This window comes from Pristiophorus japonicus, chromosome 1 (genome assembly GCF_044704955.1).
Source record: "Pristiophorus japonicus isolate sPriJap1 chromosome 1, sPriJap1.hap1, whole genome shotgun sequence".
Taxonomy (NCBI): Eukaryota; Metazoa; Chordata; class Chondrichthyes; family Pristiophoridae; genus Pristiophorus; species Pristiophorus japonicus.
In genome coordinates this window covers 474,504,353-474,524,453 of record NC_091977.1, presented here as the reverse complement: position 1 = coordinate 474,524,453, position 20,101 = coordinate 474,504,353, and the positions used below count along the sequence as shown (strand labels likewise).

At 46.7% G+C, this 20,101-nt stretch overlaps 1 protein-coding gene across 4 annotated transcripts in view; it reads right to left on the bottom strand.

Moving 5' to 3' along the window:
* Positions 1-19,722, bottom strand: part of LOC139276483 (UDP-N-acetylglucosamine transporter TMEM241 homolog) — a 243,578-nt gene extending 223,856 nt beyond the window's left edge. For all 4 annotated transcript variants that reach the window (XM_070894555.1, XM_070894586.1, XM_070894564.1 and 1 more), the window contains exon 1: positions 19,539-19,722. In XM_070894555.1, coding sequence (XP_070750656.1) covers positions 19,539-19,604 — 66 coding nt within the window. In that variant the 5' untranslated portion in view covers positions 19,605-19,722. The remainder of the gene's footprint in view (positions 1-19,538) is intronic.
* Positions 19,723-20,101: the final 379 nt, after the last annotated feature.

The window sequence follows — 20,101 nt, the reverse complement described above, 5'->3', positions numbered from 1 at the left end:
ACAAGATCCAACACCGCCTCCAGTGCGCCAGTGCAGCCTTCGGCCGCCTGAGGAAGTGTGTTTGAACACCAGGCCCTCAAAACCGCCACCAAGCTCATGGTCTACAGAGCTGTCGTAATACCCACCCTCCTGTATGGCTCAGAAACACGGACCACGTACAGTAGACACCTCAAGTCGCTGGAGAAATACCACCAACGATGTCTCCGCAAGATCCTGCAAAACCCCTGGGAGGACAGACGCACCAACGTTAGCGTCCTCGTCCAGGCCAACATCCCTAGCATTGAAGCACTGACCACATTTGATCAGCTCCGCTGGGCAGGCTACACAGTTCGCATGCCAGACACGAGACTCCCAAAGCAAGTGCTCTACTCAGATCTCCTTCACGGCAAATGAGCTGAAGGTGAGCAGCGGAAACATTACAAGGACACCCTCAAAGCCTCCCTGATAAAGTGCAACATCCCCACTGACACCTGTGAGTCCCTGGCCAAAGACCGTCCTAGGTGGAAGAAGTGCATCCGGGAGAGCGCTGAGCACCTCGAGTCTCGGCGTTGAGAGCAGTCAGAAATCAAGTGCAGGCAGCGGAATGAGTGTGCGGCAAACCAGTCCCACCCACCTCTTCCCTCAACGACTATCTGTCCCACCTGTGACAGAGACTGTGGTTCTCGTATTGGACTGTTCAGCCACCAACGAACTCATGTTAAGAGTGGAAGCAAGTCTTCCTCGATTCCGAGGTACTGCCTATGATGATGATGATCTACAGCCCCTAATTCAGCACAGAAATTAACCCCCAAGTTTACTCAGTACTGCATATCTGGCTTTCAGTTTCATTGTCCAATGGCCTTTGCTGTTCATTCTTACAGCAGATGTGTCCTTTATCTAGAAATTAATAGTAGCATAATCCATTTAGCACTGAGTATACAATCAGCTTTCAGTGACCCAACTAACAGTATTTATATAGTAGTTTTAATGCAGGAAAATGTCCCAAGGTCCTTTACAGGAACATATGATGACAAGCTGTTACAGAGCAAAAGGAGGATATTAGGACAGGTAACTAAAAGCTTGGTCAAAGAGGTAAGTTTTAAGGAGGGTCATAAAAGGTGCAGCGAGAAGTGGAGAGGATTAGGGAGGGAATTATGGTCAGCATGGTTTTAGGAAAGGGAAATCATGTTTGACAAATCTATTGTTTTTTTGAGGGTGTAACTGACGGGGTAGATAAAGAGGAACCAGTGGATGCAGTATATTTGGATTTTCAAAAGATATTCAAAAAAGTGCTGTCACACTAGATTTGGGCTCAAGGGATTAGCGGCAATATATTAGCATGGATTGAGGATTGGTTAATGGACATTTTTGGGTTGGTAGTGGCAGGCTATAATTATCGGAGTGCTGCAAGGATCAGTGCTTAGGTCTCTGCTATTTACAATCTTTATCAATGACTTAGAGAAGCGGACAGAGTGTAACATATCCAAGTTTGCTAACAATACAAAGCTACGTGGGAAAATAAGCTGCAAGGTGGGGCAGACAATAATCAAGGGAATAATAGAGGCTTGTAAAAAAGGAATGGCAGTAATCATGGGGGATTTTAACCTACATATCGATTGGTCAAATCAAATCGCACGGGTAGCCTTGAGGAGGAATTCATAGAATGCATACGGGATTGTTTCTTAGAACAGTATGTTACAGAACCTACAAGGGAGCAAGCTATCTTAGATCTGGTCCTGTGTAATGAGACAGGAATAATAAACGATCTCCTAGTAAAAGATCCTCTCGGAATGAGTGATCACAGTTGGTTGAATTTGTAATACAGATTGAGGGTGAGGAAGTAGTGTCTCAAACGAGCATACTATGCTTAAACAAAGGGGACTACAGTGGGATGAGGGTAGAGTTAGCTAAAGTAGACTAGGAACACAGACTAAACAGTGGCACAATTGAGGAACAGTGGAGGACTTTTAAGGAGCTCTTTCATAGTGCTCAACAAAAATATATTCCAGCGAAAAAGAAGGGCGGTAAGAGAAGGGATAACCAGCTGTGGATAACCAAGGAAATAAAGGAGAGTATCAAATTAAAAACTAATGCGTATAAGGTGGCCAAGGTTAGTGGGAAACTAGAAGATTGGGAAAATTTTAAACATCAGCAAAGAATGACTAAGAAAGCAATAAAGAAAGGAAAGATAGATTACGAAAGTAAACTTGCGCAAAACATAAAAACAGATAGTAAAATCTTTTACAGATATATAAAACGGAAAAGAGTGACTGAAGTAAATGTTGGTCCCTTAGAAGATGAGAAGGGGGATTTAGTAATGGGAAATTATTTTGCTTCGGTCTTCACAGTGGAAGACACAAAAACCATGCCAAAAATTGCTGGTCACGGGAATGTGGGAAGGGAGGATCTTGAGACAATCACCATCACTAGCGAAGTAGTGTTGGACAGGCTAATGGGACTCAAGGTAGACAAGTCCCCTGGTCCTGATGAAATGCGTCCCAGGGTATTAAAAGAGATGCCGGAAGTTATAGCAGATGCATTCGTTATAATCTACCAAAATTCTCTGGACTCTGGGGAGGTACCAGCGGATTGGAAAGCAGCTAATGTAACGCCTCTGTTTAAAAAAGGGGGCAGACAAAAGCCAGGTAACTATAAGCTGGTTAGTTTAACATCTGTAGTGGGGAAAATGCTTGAAACTATCATTAAGGAAGAAATAGCGGGACATCTAGATAGGAATAGTGCAATCAAGCAGACGCAACATGGATTTATGAAGGGGAAATCATGTTTAACTAATTTACTAGAATTCTTTGAGGATATAACGAGCATAATGGATAGAGATGTACCGATGGATGTTGTGTATTTAGATTTCCAAAAGGCATTCGATAAGGTGCCACACAAAAGGTTACTGCAGAAGATAAAGGTACACGGAGTCAGAGGAAATGTATTAGCATGGATAGAGAATTGGCTGGCTAACAGAAAGCAGAGAGTCGGGATAAATGGGTCCTTTTCAGGTTGGAAGTCGGTGGTTAATGGTGTGCCACAGGGATCGGTGCTGGGACCACAACTGTTTACAATATACATAGATGACCTGGAAGAGGGGACAGAGTGTAGTGTAACAAAATTTGCAGATGACACAAAGATTAGTGGGAAAGCGAGTTGTGTAGAGGACACAGGGAGGCTGCAAAGAGATTTGGATAGGTTAAGCGAATGGGCTAAGGTTTGGCAGATGGAATACAACGTCGGAAAATGTGAGGTCACCCACCTTGGAAAAAAACACAGTAAAAGGGAATATTATTTGAATGGGGAGAAATTACAACATGCTGCGCTGCAAATGAACCTGGGGGTCCTTGTGCATGAATCCCAAAAAGTTAGTTTGCAGGTGCAGCAGGTAATCAGGAAGGCGAATGGAATGTTGGCCTTCATTGCAAGAGGGATGGAGTACAAAAGCAGGGAAGTCCTGCTGCAACTGTACAGGGTATTGGTGAGGCCACACCTGGAGTACTGCGTGCAGTTTTGGTCACCTTACTTAAGGAAGGATATACTAGCCTTGGAGGAGGTACAGAGACGATTCACTCGGCTGATTCCAGAGATAAGGGGGTTACCTTATGATGACAGAATGAGTAGACTGGGTCTTTACTCGTTGGAGTTCAGAAGGATGAGGGGTGATCTTATAGAAACATTTAAAATAATGAAAGGGATGGACAAGATAGAGGCCGAGAGGTTGTTTCCACTGGTCAGGGAGACTAGAACTAGGGGGCACAGCCTCAAAATACGGGAGAGCCAATTTAAAACCGAGTTGAGAAGGAATTTCTTCTCCCAGAGGGTTGTGAATCTGTGGAACCTGTGCCCAAGGAAGCAGTTGAGGCTAGCTCATTGAATGTATTCAAGTCACAGATAGATAGATAGATTTTTAACCAATAAGGGAATTAAGGGATATGGGGAGTGGGCGGGTAAGTGGAGCTGAGTCCACGGCCAGATCAGCCATGATCTTGTTGAATGGTGGAGCAGGCTCGAGGGGCTAGATGGCCTACTCCTGTTCCATGTTCTTATGTTCTTATCTTCAAAAAGGCTGCAAAGGATTATAGACCAATTAAGGGATATAGACCAATTAAGGGATATAGACCAATTAAGGGATTGGGCAAGAAGGTGGCAGATAGAGTATAACGTGAGTAAAGGTGAAAATTATTCACTTTGGTAGGATCAATAGAAAAGTAGAATTTTTTTTAAAAAGATGAGATTAAATGCTCTTGTACACAAATCACTAAGTTAACATGCAAGCAATTAGAAAGGCAAACGGTGTGTTAGCCTTTATTGCAAGATGGTTTCAGTATAAGAGTGAGGAAGTCTTGCTGCAATTATATAGGGCTTTGGTGAGACCACACCTGGAGTATAGTGTGCAGTTGTAGGCTCCTTACTCAAAGAAGGATATACTTGCATTCGAAGGGGGTGCAACAAAGATTCACTCGTCCTGGGATGAGAGGGTTGCGTATGAGGAGAGATTGAGTAGAATGGGCCTATGTTCTGTGTTTAGAGTTTAGAACAATGGGCCCAACTTTGGCCCACCCGTTTTTTTTGGTGCACTCACGTGAGATGCGCCGAGTTCCTAGAATAAAAACCGCGCCAAAATGTTGTCCCGAGATTCTGGCCGCTCTGTGGCCTCTCCCATGGCTTGGCATGGCAATTCAATTAGGGGGCGGAGCTAGGGCCCTGCGCTCAAAAGAGTGCCGGCAGCTCAACGCATACGCAATGGAGGTTTTGCGCATACCCAGTAGCTCCTCTGTAGCGTGGGACCCAATGTCCCGCCCCTATTTCAGGCAGAGTGGCGTCATGACGCGTGCCGGGCTGCTGCACGTCATGGAGAGAGAACCTATCCTCGGAGAGAGAAGTCAGCAGTCCTCGGAGAGAGAAGTCCTGGAAATCGTCAAAGAGAATTCCTCGGAGAGTCCTCGAGAGAGTCGGAGTCAGCCTGCTGACTTCCCGGGCCGAGTGAGGAAGGTAGGACTTAAGTTTTATTTTTTATTTATTATTGATGGTTTTTATGCTTCTTGAATGTTATTGTGAAGGCGTTTAGTGCTTTTCAAGGTCCTCTCCGCTTCGCTTCCCTTCGCTTCCCTTCCATTCCCCCCCCCCCCCCACCCCACCCCGAATCTCTGGCTACCTGCGCTGATTTCTTAACTCTCCACAAGCGTTTTCTGTGCGGCCACAAGTGGCCACATATGCTGGCCTATGTTAGTTTGGAGCAACTATTAGCTGTCCAAAGTGGCCTAAATGGCCAAAACGGGCGAAGGTGGCTGGTAACGCCTCCTTTTGAATAAAAAAAACTTTTAAAAATCCTAACTAACTCACTTACGCTGGTGTAAATTAAATGTGCAGAATGGGGATTTTTAAGATACTCCAGAAAAATCAAGTTGCTCCAAAAAAAACGGAGCAACTCCTGGGCAAATTTGGGCCCAATGAGAGGTGATCTCATTGAAACATATAAGATTCTGAGAGGGCTTGACAGGGTAGAATCTGAGGCTGTTTCCTCTGGCTGGAGAGTCTAGAACTAGGAGTTGGCAATTTAGGACTGAGATGAGGAGAAATTTCTTTACTCAAGAGGTTTGTAAATCTTTGGAATTCTCTGCCGCAGAAGGCTGTGGATGCTCAGTCGTCGAGTTTATTCAAGACTGAGATCAATGGACTTTATGGTGCCCCAGGCAACCCATGCAGCTGGCTTTTCAATGAAACAACCAATCATGCGTGGTATTTTGAATGATCCGTGCAGCCACTTAAAGTGACCATGCAGAGCCAAAAGAAATTACAGGGAACATTGCACAAGAGGCCAGAGTTGGAGGAAGGCATTCTTCTTGAAGGGCTGGAAGAGGTTAAGAGGTAGGGAGGGTCTAGGCCCTGGAAGGATTTGAACTAGAGGATGAGACTTTTTTTAATTGAGGCGTTGTTAGTCTGGGAGCAAGCACGGGAGTGATGAGTGAGCAGAACTTGGTGTGGGTTAGAATACGGGCAGAAGAGTTTTCGATGTTTGAAAGTTTATGGAGAGTGGAAGATGGGAAGAACAGTGGAATAGTCGAGTCTGGAGATGACAAAGCATGGATGAGGGTTTCAACCGCAGACAAGCTGAGGCATGGGCAGACAGGTGATGTTACGAAAGTGGAAGTAGGCCGTCTGTGATGGAGAGGATAATGGGGTCGGAAGCTCAGCTTGGGTACAAACAGAATGCCGAAGATGCGACAGTTTAACCTGAAACAGTGACCAGGGAGGAGGATGGAATTGGTGGCAAGAGAATAAAGTTGATGGTGGGAGCTGGAGACAAAGGGTTTGGTTTTCCCAATGTTTAATTGAAGGAAATTGCAGCTCATCCAGGACTGGGGATTTTGGTCAAGCAATCAGACAACAGAGAGGCAGTGTAGGTCGAGAGGGGCAGAGCTGGGGGTTGTCAGCTTACATGTGGAATCTGATGTCATGTGTTCGGATGATGTCGCTGAGGGACTGCACGTAGATGAGAAGTCAGAGGAGACCAAGAATAGATCCTTGGGAAACTCCAGAGGTAAGAGAGAAACCATTGCAGTAGATTCTCTGGCTACGACTGGATAGGTAAAAGTGAAACCAGGTGAAGGCAGTCCAACTCAGGTGGTCAACAGATGAGAGGCATTGGAGGAGGATGGTGTGGTCAGCCATGTCAAAGGCTGAAGACAGGTTGAGAAGGATGAGGGATAGCACACCACACAGTTACTGTCAGAGGATATAATTTGTGACATTGATAAGGGCCGTTTCAGTGCTGTGGCAGGGGTAGACACCTATGTGGGGAGATTCAAACACGGAGTTGTGGGAAAGATGGGCACAGATTTGGTAGGCGACAACACTTTCAAGGACTTGAGAGATATGGAGGTTGGAGATGTGGCAATAGTTTGCGAGAAGAGGGGTCAGATTATTTTTCTTTTGAGGGGGGTATGATGACGCCAGATTTGAAAGAGTGGGAGGCAGTACCTGAGCAGAGGGAACAGTTTACAATGTCAGCTAGCATGGAGACCAGAAATGAAGTTGGGTGGTCAGCAGTTTAGTGGGAATCGGGACACGAGAGCAGAACGTGGGTCTTATGGGCAAGATTAGCTCAAGAGGGCACGTGGGGAAACAGGAGAGAAATTAGAGAAATGTGTGATTTCTGGGCTAGGGCAGGGCCACGTTTTGCTTTATGGTAAGGTAAAGGGAGTGATCTGGAAAAAGCAGCTGAACATATGGTCTCAATCTTAGTGACAAAGAAGCCCATGAACGCCTGACACTTGTTGGAGGGGCGGGTAGAAGGGGCAGGCGAGATGGGTTTAAAGAGAGAGGCGGGAGTCCAGAGAGGCAGCGGCCGATAAAAGGCTCAGCAGTCCGGGGAGCGTCGAGAGAGGCGGGAGTCCAGAGAGGCAGCGGCCTATAAAAGGCTCAGCAGTCCGGGGAGAGTCCAGAGAGGCGTAGCGGTGCAGCTCCAGCTGGGAGAGAAGGCAAAAAAGAAGTAGAAGGAAATCAAAAGGTGACGTCACAGCCAACGTGGTAAGTGATTGGCTGCTGATTGGTGAGTAGTTTTTCTTTTTCTTTATTAGTCAGTAACTTTTAACATTGTTGTCGGCAATTTAAGTGTATCTAAGGGTTAAGTCATGGCAGGACAGCTCGGTCACGTGATATGCTCCTCCTGTACCATGTGGGAACACGGGGACAACACCAGTGTCCCTGACGACTACATGTGCGGGAAGTGTGTCCACCTCCGGCTACTGACGGTCCGCGTTGCGGAGTTGGAGCTGAAGGTGGATTCACTCTGGAGCATCCACGATGCTGAGAATGACGTGAGTATCACGTGTAGCGAGTTGGTCTTACTGCAGGAGAAGGGTCCACAGCCAGCGAGGGAATGGAAGACCAGCAGGAAGAGTAGTGCAAGGAAGGTAGTGCAGGGGTCCCCTGTGGTCATCCCCCTGCAAAACAGATACACCGCTTTGAGTACTGTTGAGGGGGATGACTCATCAGGGGAGGGCAGCAGCAGCCAAGTTCATGGCACCGTGGCTGGCTCTGTTGCACAGGAGGGCAGGAAAAAGAGTGGAAGAGCGATAGTGATAGGGGATTCAATTGTAAGGGGAATAGATAGGCGTTTCTGCGGCCGCAACCGAGACTCCAGGATGGTATGTTGCCTCCCTGGTGCAAGGGTCAAGGATGTCTCGGAGCGGGTGGAGGACATTCTAAAAAGGGAGGGAGAACAGCCAGTTGTCGTGGTGCACGTTGGTACCAATGACATAGGTAAAAAAAGGGATGAGTTCCTACGAAATGAATTTAAGGAGCTAGGAGCTAAATTAAAAAGTAGGACCTCAAAAGTAGTAATCTCGGGATTGCTACCAGTGCCACGTGCTAGTCAGAGTAGGAATCGCAGGATAGCTCAGATGAATACGTGGCTTGAGCAATGGTGCAGCAGGGAGGGATTCAAATTCCTGGGGCATTGGAACCGGTTCTGGGGGAGGTGGGACCAGTACAATCCGGACGGTCTGCACCTGGGCAGAATCGGAACCAATGTCCTCGGGGGAGTGTTTGCTAGTGCTGTTGGGGAGGAGTTAAACTAATATGGCAGGGGGATGGGAACCAATGCAGGGAGATAGAGGGAAACAAAAAGGAGGCAAAAACAAAAGACAGAAAGGAGATGAGGAAAAGTGGAGGGCAGAGAAACCCAAGGCAAAGAACAAAAAGGGCCATTGTACAGCAAAATTCTAAAAGGACAGAGGGTGTTAAAAAAACAAGCCTAAAGGCTTTGTGTCTTAATGCAAGGAGTATCCGCAATAAGGTGGATGAATTAACTGTGCAAATAGATGTTAACAAATATGATGTGATTGGGATTACGGAGACGTGGCTCCAGGATGAGCAGGGCTGGGAACTCAACATCCAGGGGTATTCAACATTCAGGAAGGATAGAATAAAAGGAAAAGGAGGTGGGGTAGCATTGCTGGTTAAGGAGGAGATTAAGGCAATAGTTAGGAAGGACATTAGCTTGGATGATGTGGAATCTATATGGGTAGAGCTGCAGAACACCAAAGGGCAAAAAACGTTAGTGGGAGTTGTGTACAGACCTCCAAACAGTAGTAGTGATGTTGGGGAGGGCATCAAACAGGAAATTAGGGGTGCATGCAATAAAGGTGCAGCAGTTATAATGGGTGACTTTAATATGCACATAGATTGGGCTAACCAAACTGGAAGCAATACGGTGGAGGAGGATTTTCTGGAGTGCATAAGGGATGGTTTTTTTAGACCAATATGTCGAGGAACCAACTAGGGGGGAGGCCATCTTAGACTGGGTGTTATGTAATGAGAAAGGATTAATTAGCAATCTCGTTGTGCGAGGCCCCTTGGGGAAGAGTGACCATAATATGGTGGAATTCTGCATTAGGATGGAGAATGAAACAGTTAATTCAGAGACCATGGTCCAGAACTTAAAGAAGGCTAACTTTGAAGGTATGAGGCGTGAATTGGCTGAGATGGATTGGCGAATGATACTTAAGGGGTTGACTGTGGATGGGCAATGGCAGACATTTAGAGACCGCATGGATGAACTACAACAATTGTACATTCCTGTCTGGCATAGAAATAAAAAAGGGAAGGTGGCTCAACCGTGGCTATCAAGGGAAATCAGGGATAGTATTAAAGCCAAGGAAGTGGCATACAAATTGGCCAGAAATAGCAGCGAACCTGGGGACTGGGAGAAATTTAGAACTCAGCAGAGGAGGACAAAGGGTTTGATTAGGGCAGGGAAAATGGAGTATGAGAAGAAGCTTGCAGGGAACATTAAGACTGATTGCAAAAGTTTCTATAGATATGTAAAGAGAAAAAGGTTAGTAAAGACAAATGTAGGTCCCCTGCAGTCAGAATCAGGGGAAGTCATAACGGGGAACAAAGAAATGGCGGACCAATTGAACAAGTACTTTGGTTCGGTATTCACGAAGGAGGACACTAACAACCTTCCGGTTATAAAAGGGGTCGGGGGGTCTAGTAAGGAGGAGGAACTGAGGGAAATCCTTATTAGCCGGGAAATTGTGTTGGGGAAATTGATGGGATTGAAGGCCGATAAATCCCCAGGGCCTGATGGACTGCATCCCAGAGTACTTAAGGAGGTGGCCTTGGAAATAGTGGATGCGTTGACAGTCATTTTCCAACATTCCATTGACTCTGGATCAGTTCCTATGGAGTGGAGGGTAGCCAATGTAACCCCACTTTTTAAAAAAGGAGGGAGAGAGAAAACAGGGAATTATAGACCGGTCAGCCTGACATCGGTAGTGGGTAAAATGATGGAATCAATTATTAAGGATGTCATAGCAGCGCATTTGGAAAGAGGTGACATGATAGGTCCAAGTCAGCATGGATTTGTGAAAGGGAAATCATGCTTGACAAATCTTCTGGAATTTTTTGAGGATGTTTCCAGTAGAGTGGATAAGGGAGAACCAGTTGATGTGGTATATTTGGACTTTCAGAAGGCGTTCGACAAGGTCCCACACAAGAGATTGATGTGCAAAGTTAGAGCACATGGGATTGGGGGTAGTGTACTGACATGGATTGAGAACTGGTTGTCAGACAGGAAGCAAAGAGTAGGAGTAAATGGGTACTTTTCAGAATGGCAGGCAGTGACTAGTGGGGTACCGCAAGGTTCTGTGCTGGGGCCCCAGCTGTTTACACTGTACATTAATGATTTAGATGAGGGGATTAAATGTAGTATCTCCAAATTTGCGGATGACACTAAGTTGGGTGGCAGTGTGAGCTGCGAGGAGGATGCTGTGAGGCTGCAGAGCGACTTGGATAGGTTAGGTGAGTGGGCAAATGCATGGCAGATGAAGTATAATGTGGATAAATGTGAGGTTATCCACTTTGGTGGTAAAAACAGAGAGACAGACTATTATCTGAATGGTGACAGATTAGGAAAAGGGGAGGTGCAAAGAGACCTGGGTGTCATGGTACATCAGTCATTGAAGGTTGGCATGCAGGTGCAGCAGGCGGTTAAGAAAGCAAATGGCATGTTGGCCTTCATAGCAAGGGGATTTGAGTACAGGGGCAGGGAGGTGTTGCTACAGTTGTACAGGGCATTGGTGAGGCCACACCTGGAGTATTGTGTACAGTTTTGGTCTCCTAACCTGAGGAAGGACATTCTTGCTATTGAGGGAGTGCAGCGAAGGTTCACCAGACTGATTCCCGGGATGGCGGGACTGACCTATCAAGAAAGACTGGATCAACTGGGCTTGTATTCACTGGAGTTCAGAAGAATGAGAGGGGACCTCATAGAAACATATAAAATTCTGACGGGGTTAGACAGGTTAGATGCAGGAAGAATGTTCCCAATGTTGGGGAAGTCCAGAACCAGGGGTCACAGTCTAAGGATAAGGGGTAAGCCATTTAGGACCGAGATGCGGAGGAACTTCTTCACCCAGAGAGTGGTGAACCTGTGGAATTCTCTACCACAGAAAGTTGTTGAGGCCAATTCACTAAATATATTCAAAAAGGAGTTAGATGAGGTCCTTACTGCTAGGGGGATCAAGGGGTATGGCGAGAAAGCAGGAATGGGGTACTGAAGTTGAATGTTCAGCCATGAACTCATTGAATGGCGGTGCAGGCTAGAAGGGCCGAATGGCCTACTCCTGCACCTATTTTCTATGTTTCTATGTTTCTAAGACAGTTGATGATGGAAGCAGAAGCCAGGGATTAGTCTTGCTTTCCAGTATGATCCTATAGTAGTGAGCAGTTTTAGCAGAGGAGAACAGGGCCAGATCGTGCTTGATGTGTTGCAGCCAGACCTGGCCATGAATGGCTCAACCAGTTGTGCGCCACATACGTTCAAGTCTGTGTCACTTGAACTCATGGGAGCAAAGCGAAGTGCCATGCCAGGATAATTTCAAAGGTGGGAGAGAGCAAGGGTCTTACTGGTAACAACAGCACAAAGGCAGTCATTGATCAGATCCCTAGCTGCAGACATATCTTGCCAAAGGATACAGCTGGGAGTTTGATAGTGCCATTGCAAGTGACTAAGAGGAATGAGGTTTTTCCAGGAGTGGTCGTTGAAGTAAGAAGGAAGAAAGGGATGCAAGTGGTGAGGGATGCAAGGAAGTAATATAACACCTTTCACATCCTCAGGGCATTCCAAAGTGCTTCACAGTCAATGAATTACCGTTCACTGTTATATTGGCAAACACGGCAGCCAATTTTGAGAGAGTTAGGGCCCACAACACTTGACTAACTTTTTAGTGATATCGGTTAAGGGATCAATATTGACCAGAACACCTCCCCTGCTCTTTGAATAGTGGCATGATATTTTTTATATTCACCCGAGACAGTAGATAGGGCCTCAGTTTAATGCCTCATTGCAGTGTCAGTCTAGATTACATGCTGGAGTGAGGACTGATCCCACAACCTTCCGACTCAGAGGTGAGAGTACCATAGCTGAGCCAGAACTTTGCTGTTAACTCCAGAGACTCCTTGCCAGCATTCCACTCCAAACTCTTAATCCCCGTTTTCAAGGTTCTGAAAGCGTAAGTTACTCACATTTATTTACTCAATCAGATCCTATACAGTGTATGACTCATCTTTCTCAGTGGATAAAACCACAACCCAAATGTATTTTCTCAGCTATTTACCAGGTACAGTAGCATAGTGGTTATGTTACTGGACTAATAACCAGGCCCCTGGACTAAAGAGACATGAGTTCAAATCACCCCATGGCCGTTGGAGAATTTATGTTCAGTTTAATGAAATAAATCTAGTATCAGTAATCGTGACAGACTCCCATGAAACTACCGAATTGTCATAAAAACCCATCTGGTTCACTAATGTCCTTTTAGGGAAGGAAATCTGCCTCCATTTCCTGGTCTGGTCTACATGCACCTCGATTCTGAAATGATCAAAGCAAGCCACTCAGTTGTCGCCACCTTCAAGGGCAATTAGGGATGGGCAATAAATGTTGACTTTGCCAGTGGCGCCCACATCCCGTAATTACTAAACTTCTGAAGAAACTAAAATTTTGTTCATATGTAGCAGTGTCTGTCCCAAAAAGGATTGATTAATTAGGGGCCAATCATTATCTGGGAATGATTTCAAAGTAGTAATCTATCCAAAAGGTGATGAGGTAGCATCATTTTCAATTCTGTCCCTCTAGAAATGACCCCCAGTGCTTTGTTTGCTTTAAAAAAAAATCTTATTAACCCAAGTCGCTACTTTTAGTGATTTCTGTATCTGTACTGCCAGAGCCTTCTATTACTCTACCCCATTTAGACACTTGCTTTCCATAGGAGTATGTAACCTTTTCACATGTTAGCTTTGACAAAGTTGTGATCATCCTTCCTTTATTCTGACGTGGCCAAATTCATACAGCCACAACTGATTGAATCATTCTTCCCACATGATGACTACCAGTCCCAAGTTCCACTTTCTCAAGTGAAGGCCACAAAGAAACTAAAACAGATTACAAAAAAATCTGAACTGCTCTAGGCGAGGTGTACATGTAGCAATTTTTTTTTTTACACAATGAATTATAATTTACTGTTTCTATTACCTAAACTCAGCTCCCTTTCTTATAGATGCAAATCAATTTATAAATGCTATTTCACCAAGAAAATACCAGTCTCACATGCATCACATAATTCAGTATTCAATAAAACAAAGCCAGGAACGTCATCTGCAACCCAAGGCATTATTCCTTTCAAGAATGCAGAGCAATGACACCTCCTAGCCTTAAAAAGGAGAATACACCTGTATTTTACTTTACATGCTACAACCCTTCTCTTTATAGAATAGTGCACGGGAGTATTGTGTACAATTCTGGTCTCCTAGCCTAAGGAAGGATATACTTGCCATAGAGGGAGTGCAACAAAGGTTCATCAGAATGATTCCTGGGATGGGGGGGGGGGGATTGAGTAGACTAGGCCTATATTCTCTGGAGTTAAGAAGAATGAGGTGTGATCTCATTGAAACATACAACATTTTTACAGGGCTTGACAGGGTAGATGCAGGGAGGGTTGTGAAGGCTCACTGATTATATTGAATGCTTGTCCGATATCCAGTACGGATGATTAGAAATTTTCTCCAATTAAATATTGAGAAGACTGAAGCCATTGTCTTTGGTTCTCTGCCACAAACTGCGTTCCCTAGCCACCAACACCATCCTTCTCCGTAGCATCTGTCTGAGGCTGAACCAGACTGTTCACAACCTAGGGTCATATATGACCCTGAAATGAGCTTCTGGCCACATATCAGCAGCAGATCTAAAACCACCTATTTCCACCTCCATAACATTGCCCGTCTCCGCCCCTGCCTCTGCTCATCTGCTGCTGAAACCTTCATCCACGCCTTTGTTTCCTCTAGACTGGACTAATCCGACGCATTCCTGGCTGGCCTCCAACATTCTACCTATGTAAACTTGAGATCATCCAAAACTCGGCAGCCCATGTCCTAACTGGCACCCAAGTCCCGCTCACCCGTCACCCCTGTGCTCGCTGACCTGCATTGGCTCCCGCTTAAGCACCGCCTTGTTTACAAATCCCTCCATGGCCTCGCCCCTCTCCATTTCTGTAATCTTCTTCAGCTTCACAACCCCACCCAGAGATGTCTGCACTCCTCAAATTCTGCCATCTTGAGATTATAACTGCTCACCCATTGGCGGCCGTGCCATTAGCTGCCTGGGCCCTAAGCTCAGGAACTTCCTCCACCACCTCTTTCCTCCTTTTAAGACGTTCCTTAAAAGCTTTTTGACCAAGCTTTTGGTCATCTGAAGTAATGTCTTCTTCTGTGGCTCAGTATCAAATGTATTTGTTTTGTCTTATAAAACTCCTGTTGCCTTGGGACATTTTCCTACATTAAAGGTGCTATATAAATATAAGTTGTTGATGTTGCTATATTCGAGAGAGATTGATAGATTTTTGAATATTGAGGGAATCAAGGGATATGGGGATAGTGCAGGAAAGTAGAGTTGAGGTAGAAGATCAGCCATGACCTTATTGAATGGTGGAGCAGGCTCGAGGGGCTGTACAGCCTACTCCTGCTCTTATTTCTTATGTTATCTTCTGGCTTACTGCAATGTTTTATATACTAAAAGTACAAGTAGTGTTGCCATTTGAATTGTACAATTGTTTTTCTTTAAGCAAAGGTATCGTGACACTTCTAATATGTAAACAAGATGAAAAGTTTCCTGAACGCTATAAACCCATTTAAAAAAGACTCGCTATGATTTTGTTAAGAGTCCACAGAGGTAATCATCCCACCAAAAGTCTGTTTTTGTCCCCAAATAGAGGTTGCCCCCTACACTCCCCCCTCCAATTGCCTTGTTTTTGATGCAGAAGAATTTATTAAGAGGTTCACTAACATTCAGCATCAGAAAAGATACCAGAACAGAGTTCCCCAATACCACCACCATCCCATCCTCTCTACAGCACAAAGACTTGGCTCAATATTTTGCCTCCCTTTGTATAATGATTCGGGATCCAAAGATCTGCACTGATGTTAGAAGCACCACTGTAAACTTCATTGAGTAGCAGTATTATATATGTGGACTTGTATTTACTCTGTACAGCCACCAGAGGGCTCATTCCCCGGAGTCCCAAGGGATCCCATAATCCCTTGGGAGCACAGGTATTTAAGGCGGCTTTACAGGTTGGAGAGGCACTCTGGAGACCTGCAATAAAAGACGAAGGTCACATGTTACTTTGAGCTCACAGTATTCAGTCTGACTCTTTCTCCATACCCAACAACTGGTGATGAGACACAAATAGCGAACCCAATGATGCAGAGAACAGTGGGCATCCTGGAGAAATTTTCGGAGGGAATCTTTTGTGGAGCGACTCGACCAATACTTCGTGGCCAACGAGCTAGATGGGGAAGAGCGCGCTGCCAAATGAAAGCCGATCCTCCTCACCGTCCGTGGGGCACCAACGTATGGCCTCATGAAGAATCTGCTCTCTCCAGCGAAACCTATGGAGAAAGCTTACGATGATTTGTGCACACTGGTCAGAGAGCATTTGAACCCAAAGGAAAGCATTCTGATGGCGAGGTACCGGTTCTATCCCAAAAAAGGTCTGAAAGCTAGGAAGTGGCGAGTTATGTCGCCGAGCTGAGACGCCTTGCAGGACATTGCAAATTTGAAGGACATTTGGTGCATATGCTCAGAGACTTTTTCGTACTTAGCATTGGCCACGAAACCATAATTTGCAAACTTTTGACTGTAGAGACCCCAACCTTGAGTAAGGCCATAGCGATAGTCCAGGTGTTCATTGCCACCAGTGACGATACTAAGCAAATCTCTCAGCACACAAGTGCTGCTACAAGTACGGTGAACAAAGTGATGTTTTCGAATCGTAACGTACAGGGCAGGTCACACATACCTGCAGCTACACGTCCGCAGATGTCTGAGTCCACCATCAAGGGTGATGAATGCAAGGCCATTAACACCTTGTTGGCGCTGCGGGGGTGATCATCATTTCCATTCATGCTGATTCAAAGGATACGTTTGCAAAGGCTGTGGAACAATGGGACACTTCCAATGAGTGTGCAGGCGCGCTGCTAAGCCTGTTCAACCTGCAAACCACCAGGTTGCAGAGGAGGATCATGACGAAACAGAGCCTCAGATAGAGGAGGCAGAGGTACATGGGGTACACACATTCACCACGAATTGTCCCCCGATAATGCTGAATGTTGAACAGGAGGTGGGTGGGGGGCTTGACCCATCCACCTCCATGGCACGAACCTGGTATTGCAGTACTTCCAGGAACGGTGCTTTGGCTCTCGGCCTTTTGGCTAAGAGCAAAAACATTGGCGCAGAGTGATCCTTGAATGGACCCAAGGTGACCTCTGGCGTTTATGATCTGACAAAGAATTGGAAAGATTGGCAACGAATAAAACATTAAAATAAAAAAATAAAAAAATGCTGAATGTTGAACTAAATGGACTCCCGGTGTCAATGGAGTTGGACACGAGCGCAAGCCAGTCCATCATGGGCAAAAAGACTTTCAAAAGGTTGTAGTGCAAGGCCTCAAGGCCAGTCTTAACTCCAATTCGCATGAAACTAAGAACTTACACAAAAGAACTGATTCCTGTAATCGGCAGTGCTACCGTAAAGGTCTCCTACAATGGAGTGGTGCACAAGCCACCACTCTGGGTGGTACCGGGCGATGGTCCCACGCTGCTCGGCAGGAGCTGGCTGGGAAAGATACGCTAGAACTGGGACGACATCCGAGCGCTATCGTCTGCGGACGACACTTTGTGTGCCCAGGTCTTAAACAAATTTCCTTCACTGTTCGAACCAGGCATCGGGAAATTCCAAGGAGCAAACGTGTAGATGCACCTAATTCCGGGGGCGCGACCCATCCATCACAAGGCAAGAGCAGTACCGTACATAATGAGAGACAGGGTAGAAATCGAGCTAGACCGGCTGCAACGAGTGGGCATCATTTCACCGATCGAGTTCAGCGAGTGGGCCAGTCCTATTGTCCCAGTCCTCAAAGGAGACGGCACTGTCAGAATCTGTGGCGATTATAAAGTAACTATCAATCGTTTCTCCCTGCAGGACCAATACCCACTACCAAAGACCGAAGACCTCTTTGCAACACTGGCGGGAGGAATGACGTTCACAAAGCTGGATCTGACTTCAGCCTACATGACGCAGGAACTGGAGGAATCATCGAAGGCCCTCACCTGCATCAACACGCACAAAGGTATTTTTATTTATAACAGGTGCCCACTTGGAATCCGAACAGCGGCGGTGATATTCCAGAGAAACATGGAAAGTTTACTGAAGGCGGTCCCGCACATCGTGGTCTTCCAGGACGACATCTTGGTCACAGGTCGGAACACAGTCGAGCATCTGCAGAACCTGGAGGAGGTTCTTAGTCGACTCACCGAGCAGATACACCTGGTCGAGACTAGACGGGTCCGTCCGTTCCAGAATAAACTTCCTGTTTGTGTCCCACATGCTCAAGGTTAGATCCACCGACGTCATGCCGGTGTTCTTCTCTGACCACTGCCTCCTACTGGCCGACTGTCGCCCACAGGAAAACCAGAAAGTTGGCAGGGGGCTATGGAAGCTCAACGTGAAACTGTTGACCCCGGAAAACGTTGAGGGACTCGAGGGATTACAAAGGTTGGAGAACTGTAAAACCCCTCTGCGATTCCCCAATGCACTGGTGGGAAACAATCAAGACAAACATCAAGCGGTTCTTCATCCTCAAAGGTGTTCAGAAGGCGAGAGGGAGACAGAGGGAATTGTCCCAACTCCAGAAGAGTATGCAAAACCTGCTCCTGCTGCGGTCGATGTCGCGGAGGAACTCGAAGAGGTGAAGGGCCAGCAAGCCTCAGTCTTTGCCTCAGAGTCCTCCAAAATCATTTTCTGCTCCAGAGTCCGCTCCGTCGAGCAGGATGAGACATGTTCACGTTTCTTCTTCCAAAAAGGTACACAGGGGGAACTCTGTGATCAGCAGCCTAAAGGAAGATGGTTCTGTGATGTCTTCGCAGCCCGACATGCTGAGGATCAGCAAATCCTTCTATGCCGGGCTGTACGACGTCAAGCCCACAGACCGCACGGCCTCGCTGTCTTTCCTGTCGTCTATCTCAAAGGTCTTAGACGACAGCGAGCGAGAGAGTCTGGACCACCCGTTAACAAAGGCCGTCCGGTCCCTTGCGACGAGTAGAACTCCCGGAAGCGACGGCTTACCAGTCGAGTTGTATTCGACTCTGTTGGACTGGATGGGCCCAGACCTGCTGGAAGTGTATGGGGGTATGCTTCTGGCTGGCAGTATGTCAGAATCAATGAGGAAAGGCATAATCACCCTCATCTATAAGCAGAAGGGGGAGAGGGAGGAAATCAAAAACTGGCAGCCTATTTCGCTGCTCAATGTGCACCATGATCTGAAAACGCCTATGCAGTGTCATGTATAATGCAAGTTCAGCAACTGTTTAGTAATGTATGTTGTAAAAAAATGTAACTGTACCCTCACCAGTTCTGTGTACTGTATAGTGCCACATGTAATGTAATTTGATGACTGTATTACAATGTATCCTGGATTGTACTGAATTGTAAAGCAAGCAAATGTATCGTATGGAATTGCTGACTGCATCCAAATGTACTGAACTGCCTTCCAAATGTATCGTGCAAATTTTTATATGAATAAAATATATATTTTGAAATTTAAAAAGTTACTTTGAGCTCATAGTATTCAGTCTGACTCTTTCTTTATACCCAACAGGCAGCTCCCTCCCACAGCCACAATAGGACTTTTATTTATACTTGGATTATTAAAAAAGCCAACAAAAGGTTGTCTAAACACCAACCCATCCTGGAAGGGCACTGAATAAAATAGAAGAGAAAGCAGAGGCTAGGTTAGGTTGAAGTTGGGGTGGGCTGAGCTGAGGCTGGGACTGGGGCTGGGGCTGAGCTGAGGCTGGGACTGGGGCTGAGCGGAGCGGAGGCTAGGGTGGGCTGGGCTGAGCGGAGGCTGAAGCTGGGGTGAGCTGAGGTGGGCTGAGCTGAGCAGGTAAAAGTTCAGCCCTTACTCCTGCTCGCTGCCTGTTTCAATCGACCTCACCTTGTTGGTAAACCAGGAAGCGATGAAGAAGAGCGAGAGGCAGAGCGAAAGTCCCTTTAACCACATCGGTGTATTACAGGCGCCCAGCCGCCGCCCCGCATTCCGGACACACTGGAGCCCACAGTAGCCTGTCTGCTGGAAGCTGCATCCTTCACTCGGAGGACAAGCGCTCCGAAGCCATCTTAGAGACACGTCGCTCCGCCGATGATCCAATCGGCGGCACATCCTGCTCCGGGCCGAGTTCTTAAAGGGGCAGCGCGACGCCACCGGGCCGGCTGGGCAGGGACCAGAACCAGCACAGCAGGGACCAGCAGCAGGGCAGGGACCAGGACCAGCAGCAGGGCAGGACAGGGGCCAGCAGAGCAGGCATCAGCAGAACCAGCACCAGCAGCAGGGCAGGGCAGGGATCAGCAGAGCAGGGACCAGCAGCAGGGCAGGACAGGGAAGGGACCAGCAGAGCAGGGACCAGCAGAACCAGCAGCAGGGCAGAGCAGGGACCAGGACAGGGCAGTGATCAGGACCAGCAGCAGGGCAGGGCAGGGACCAGCAGAGCAGGGACCAGC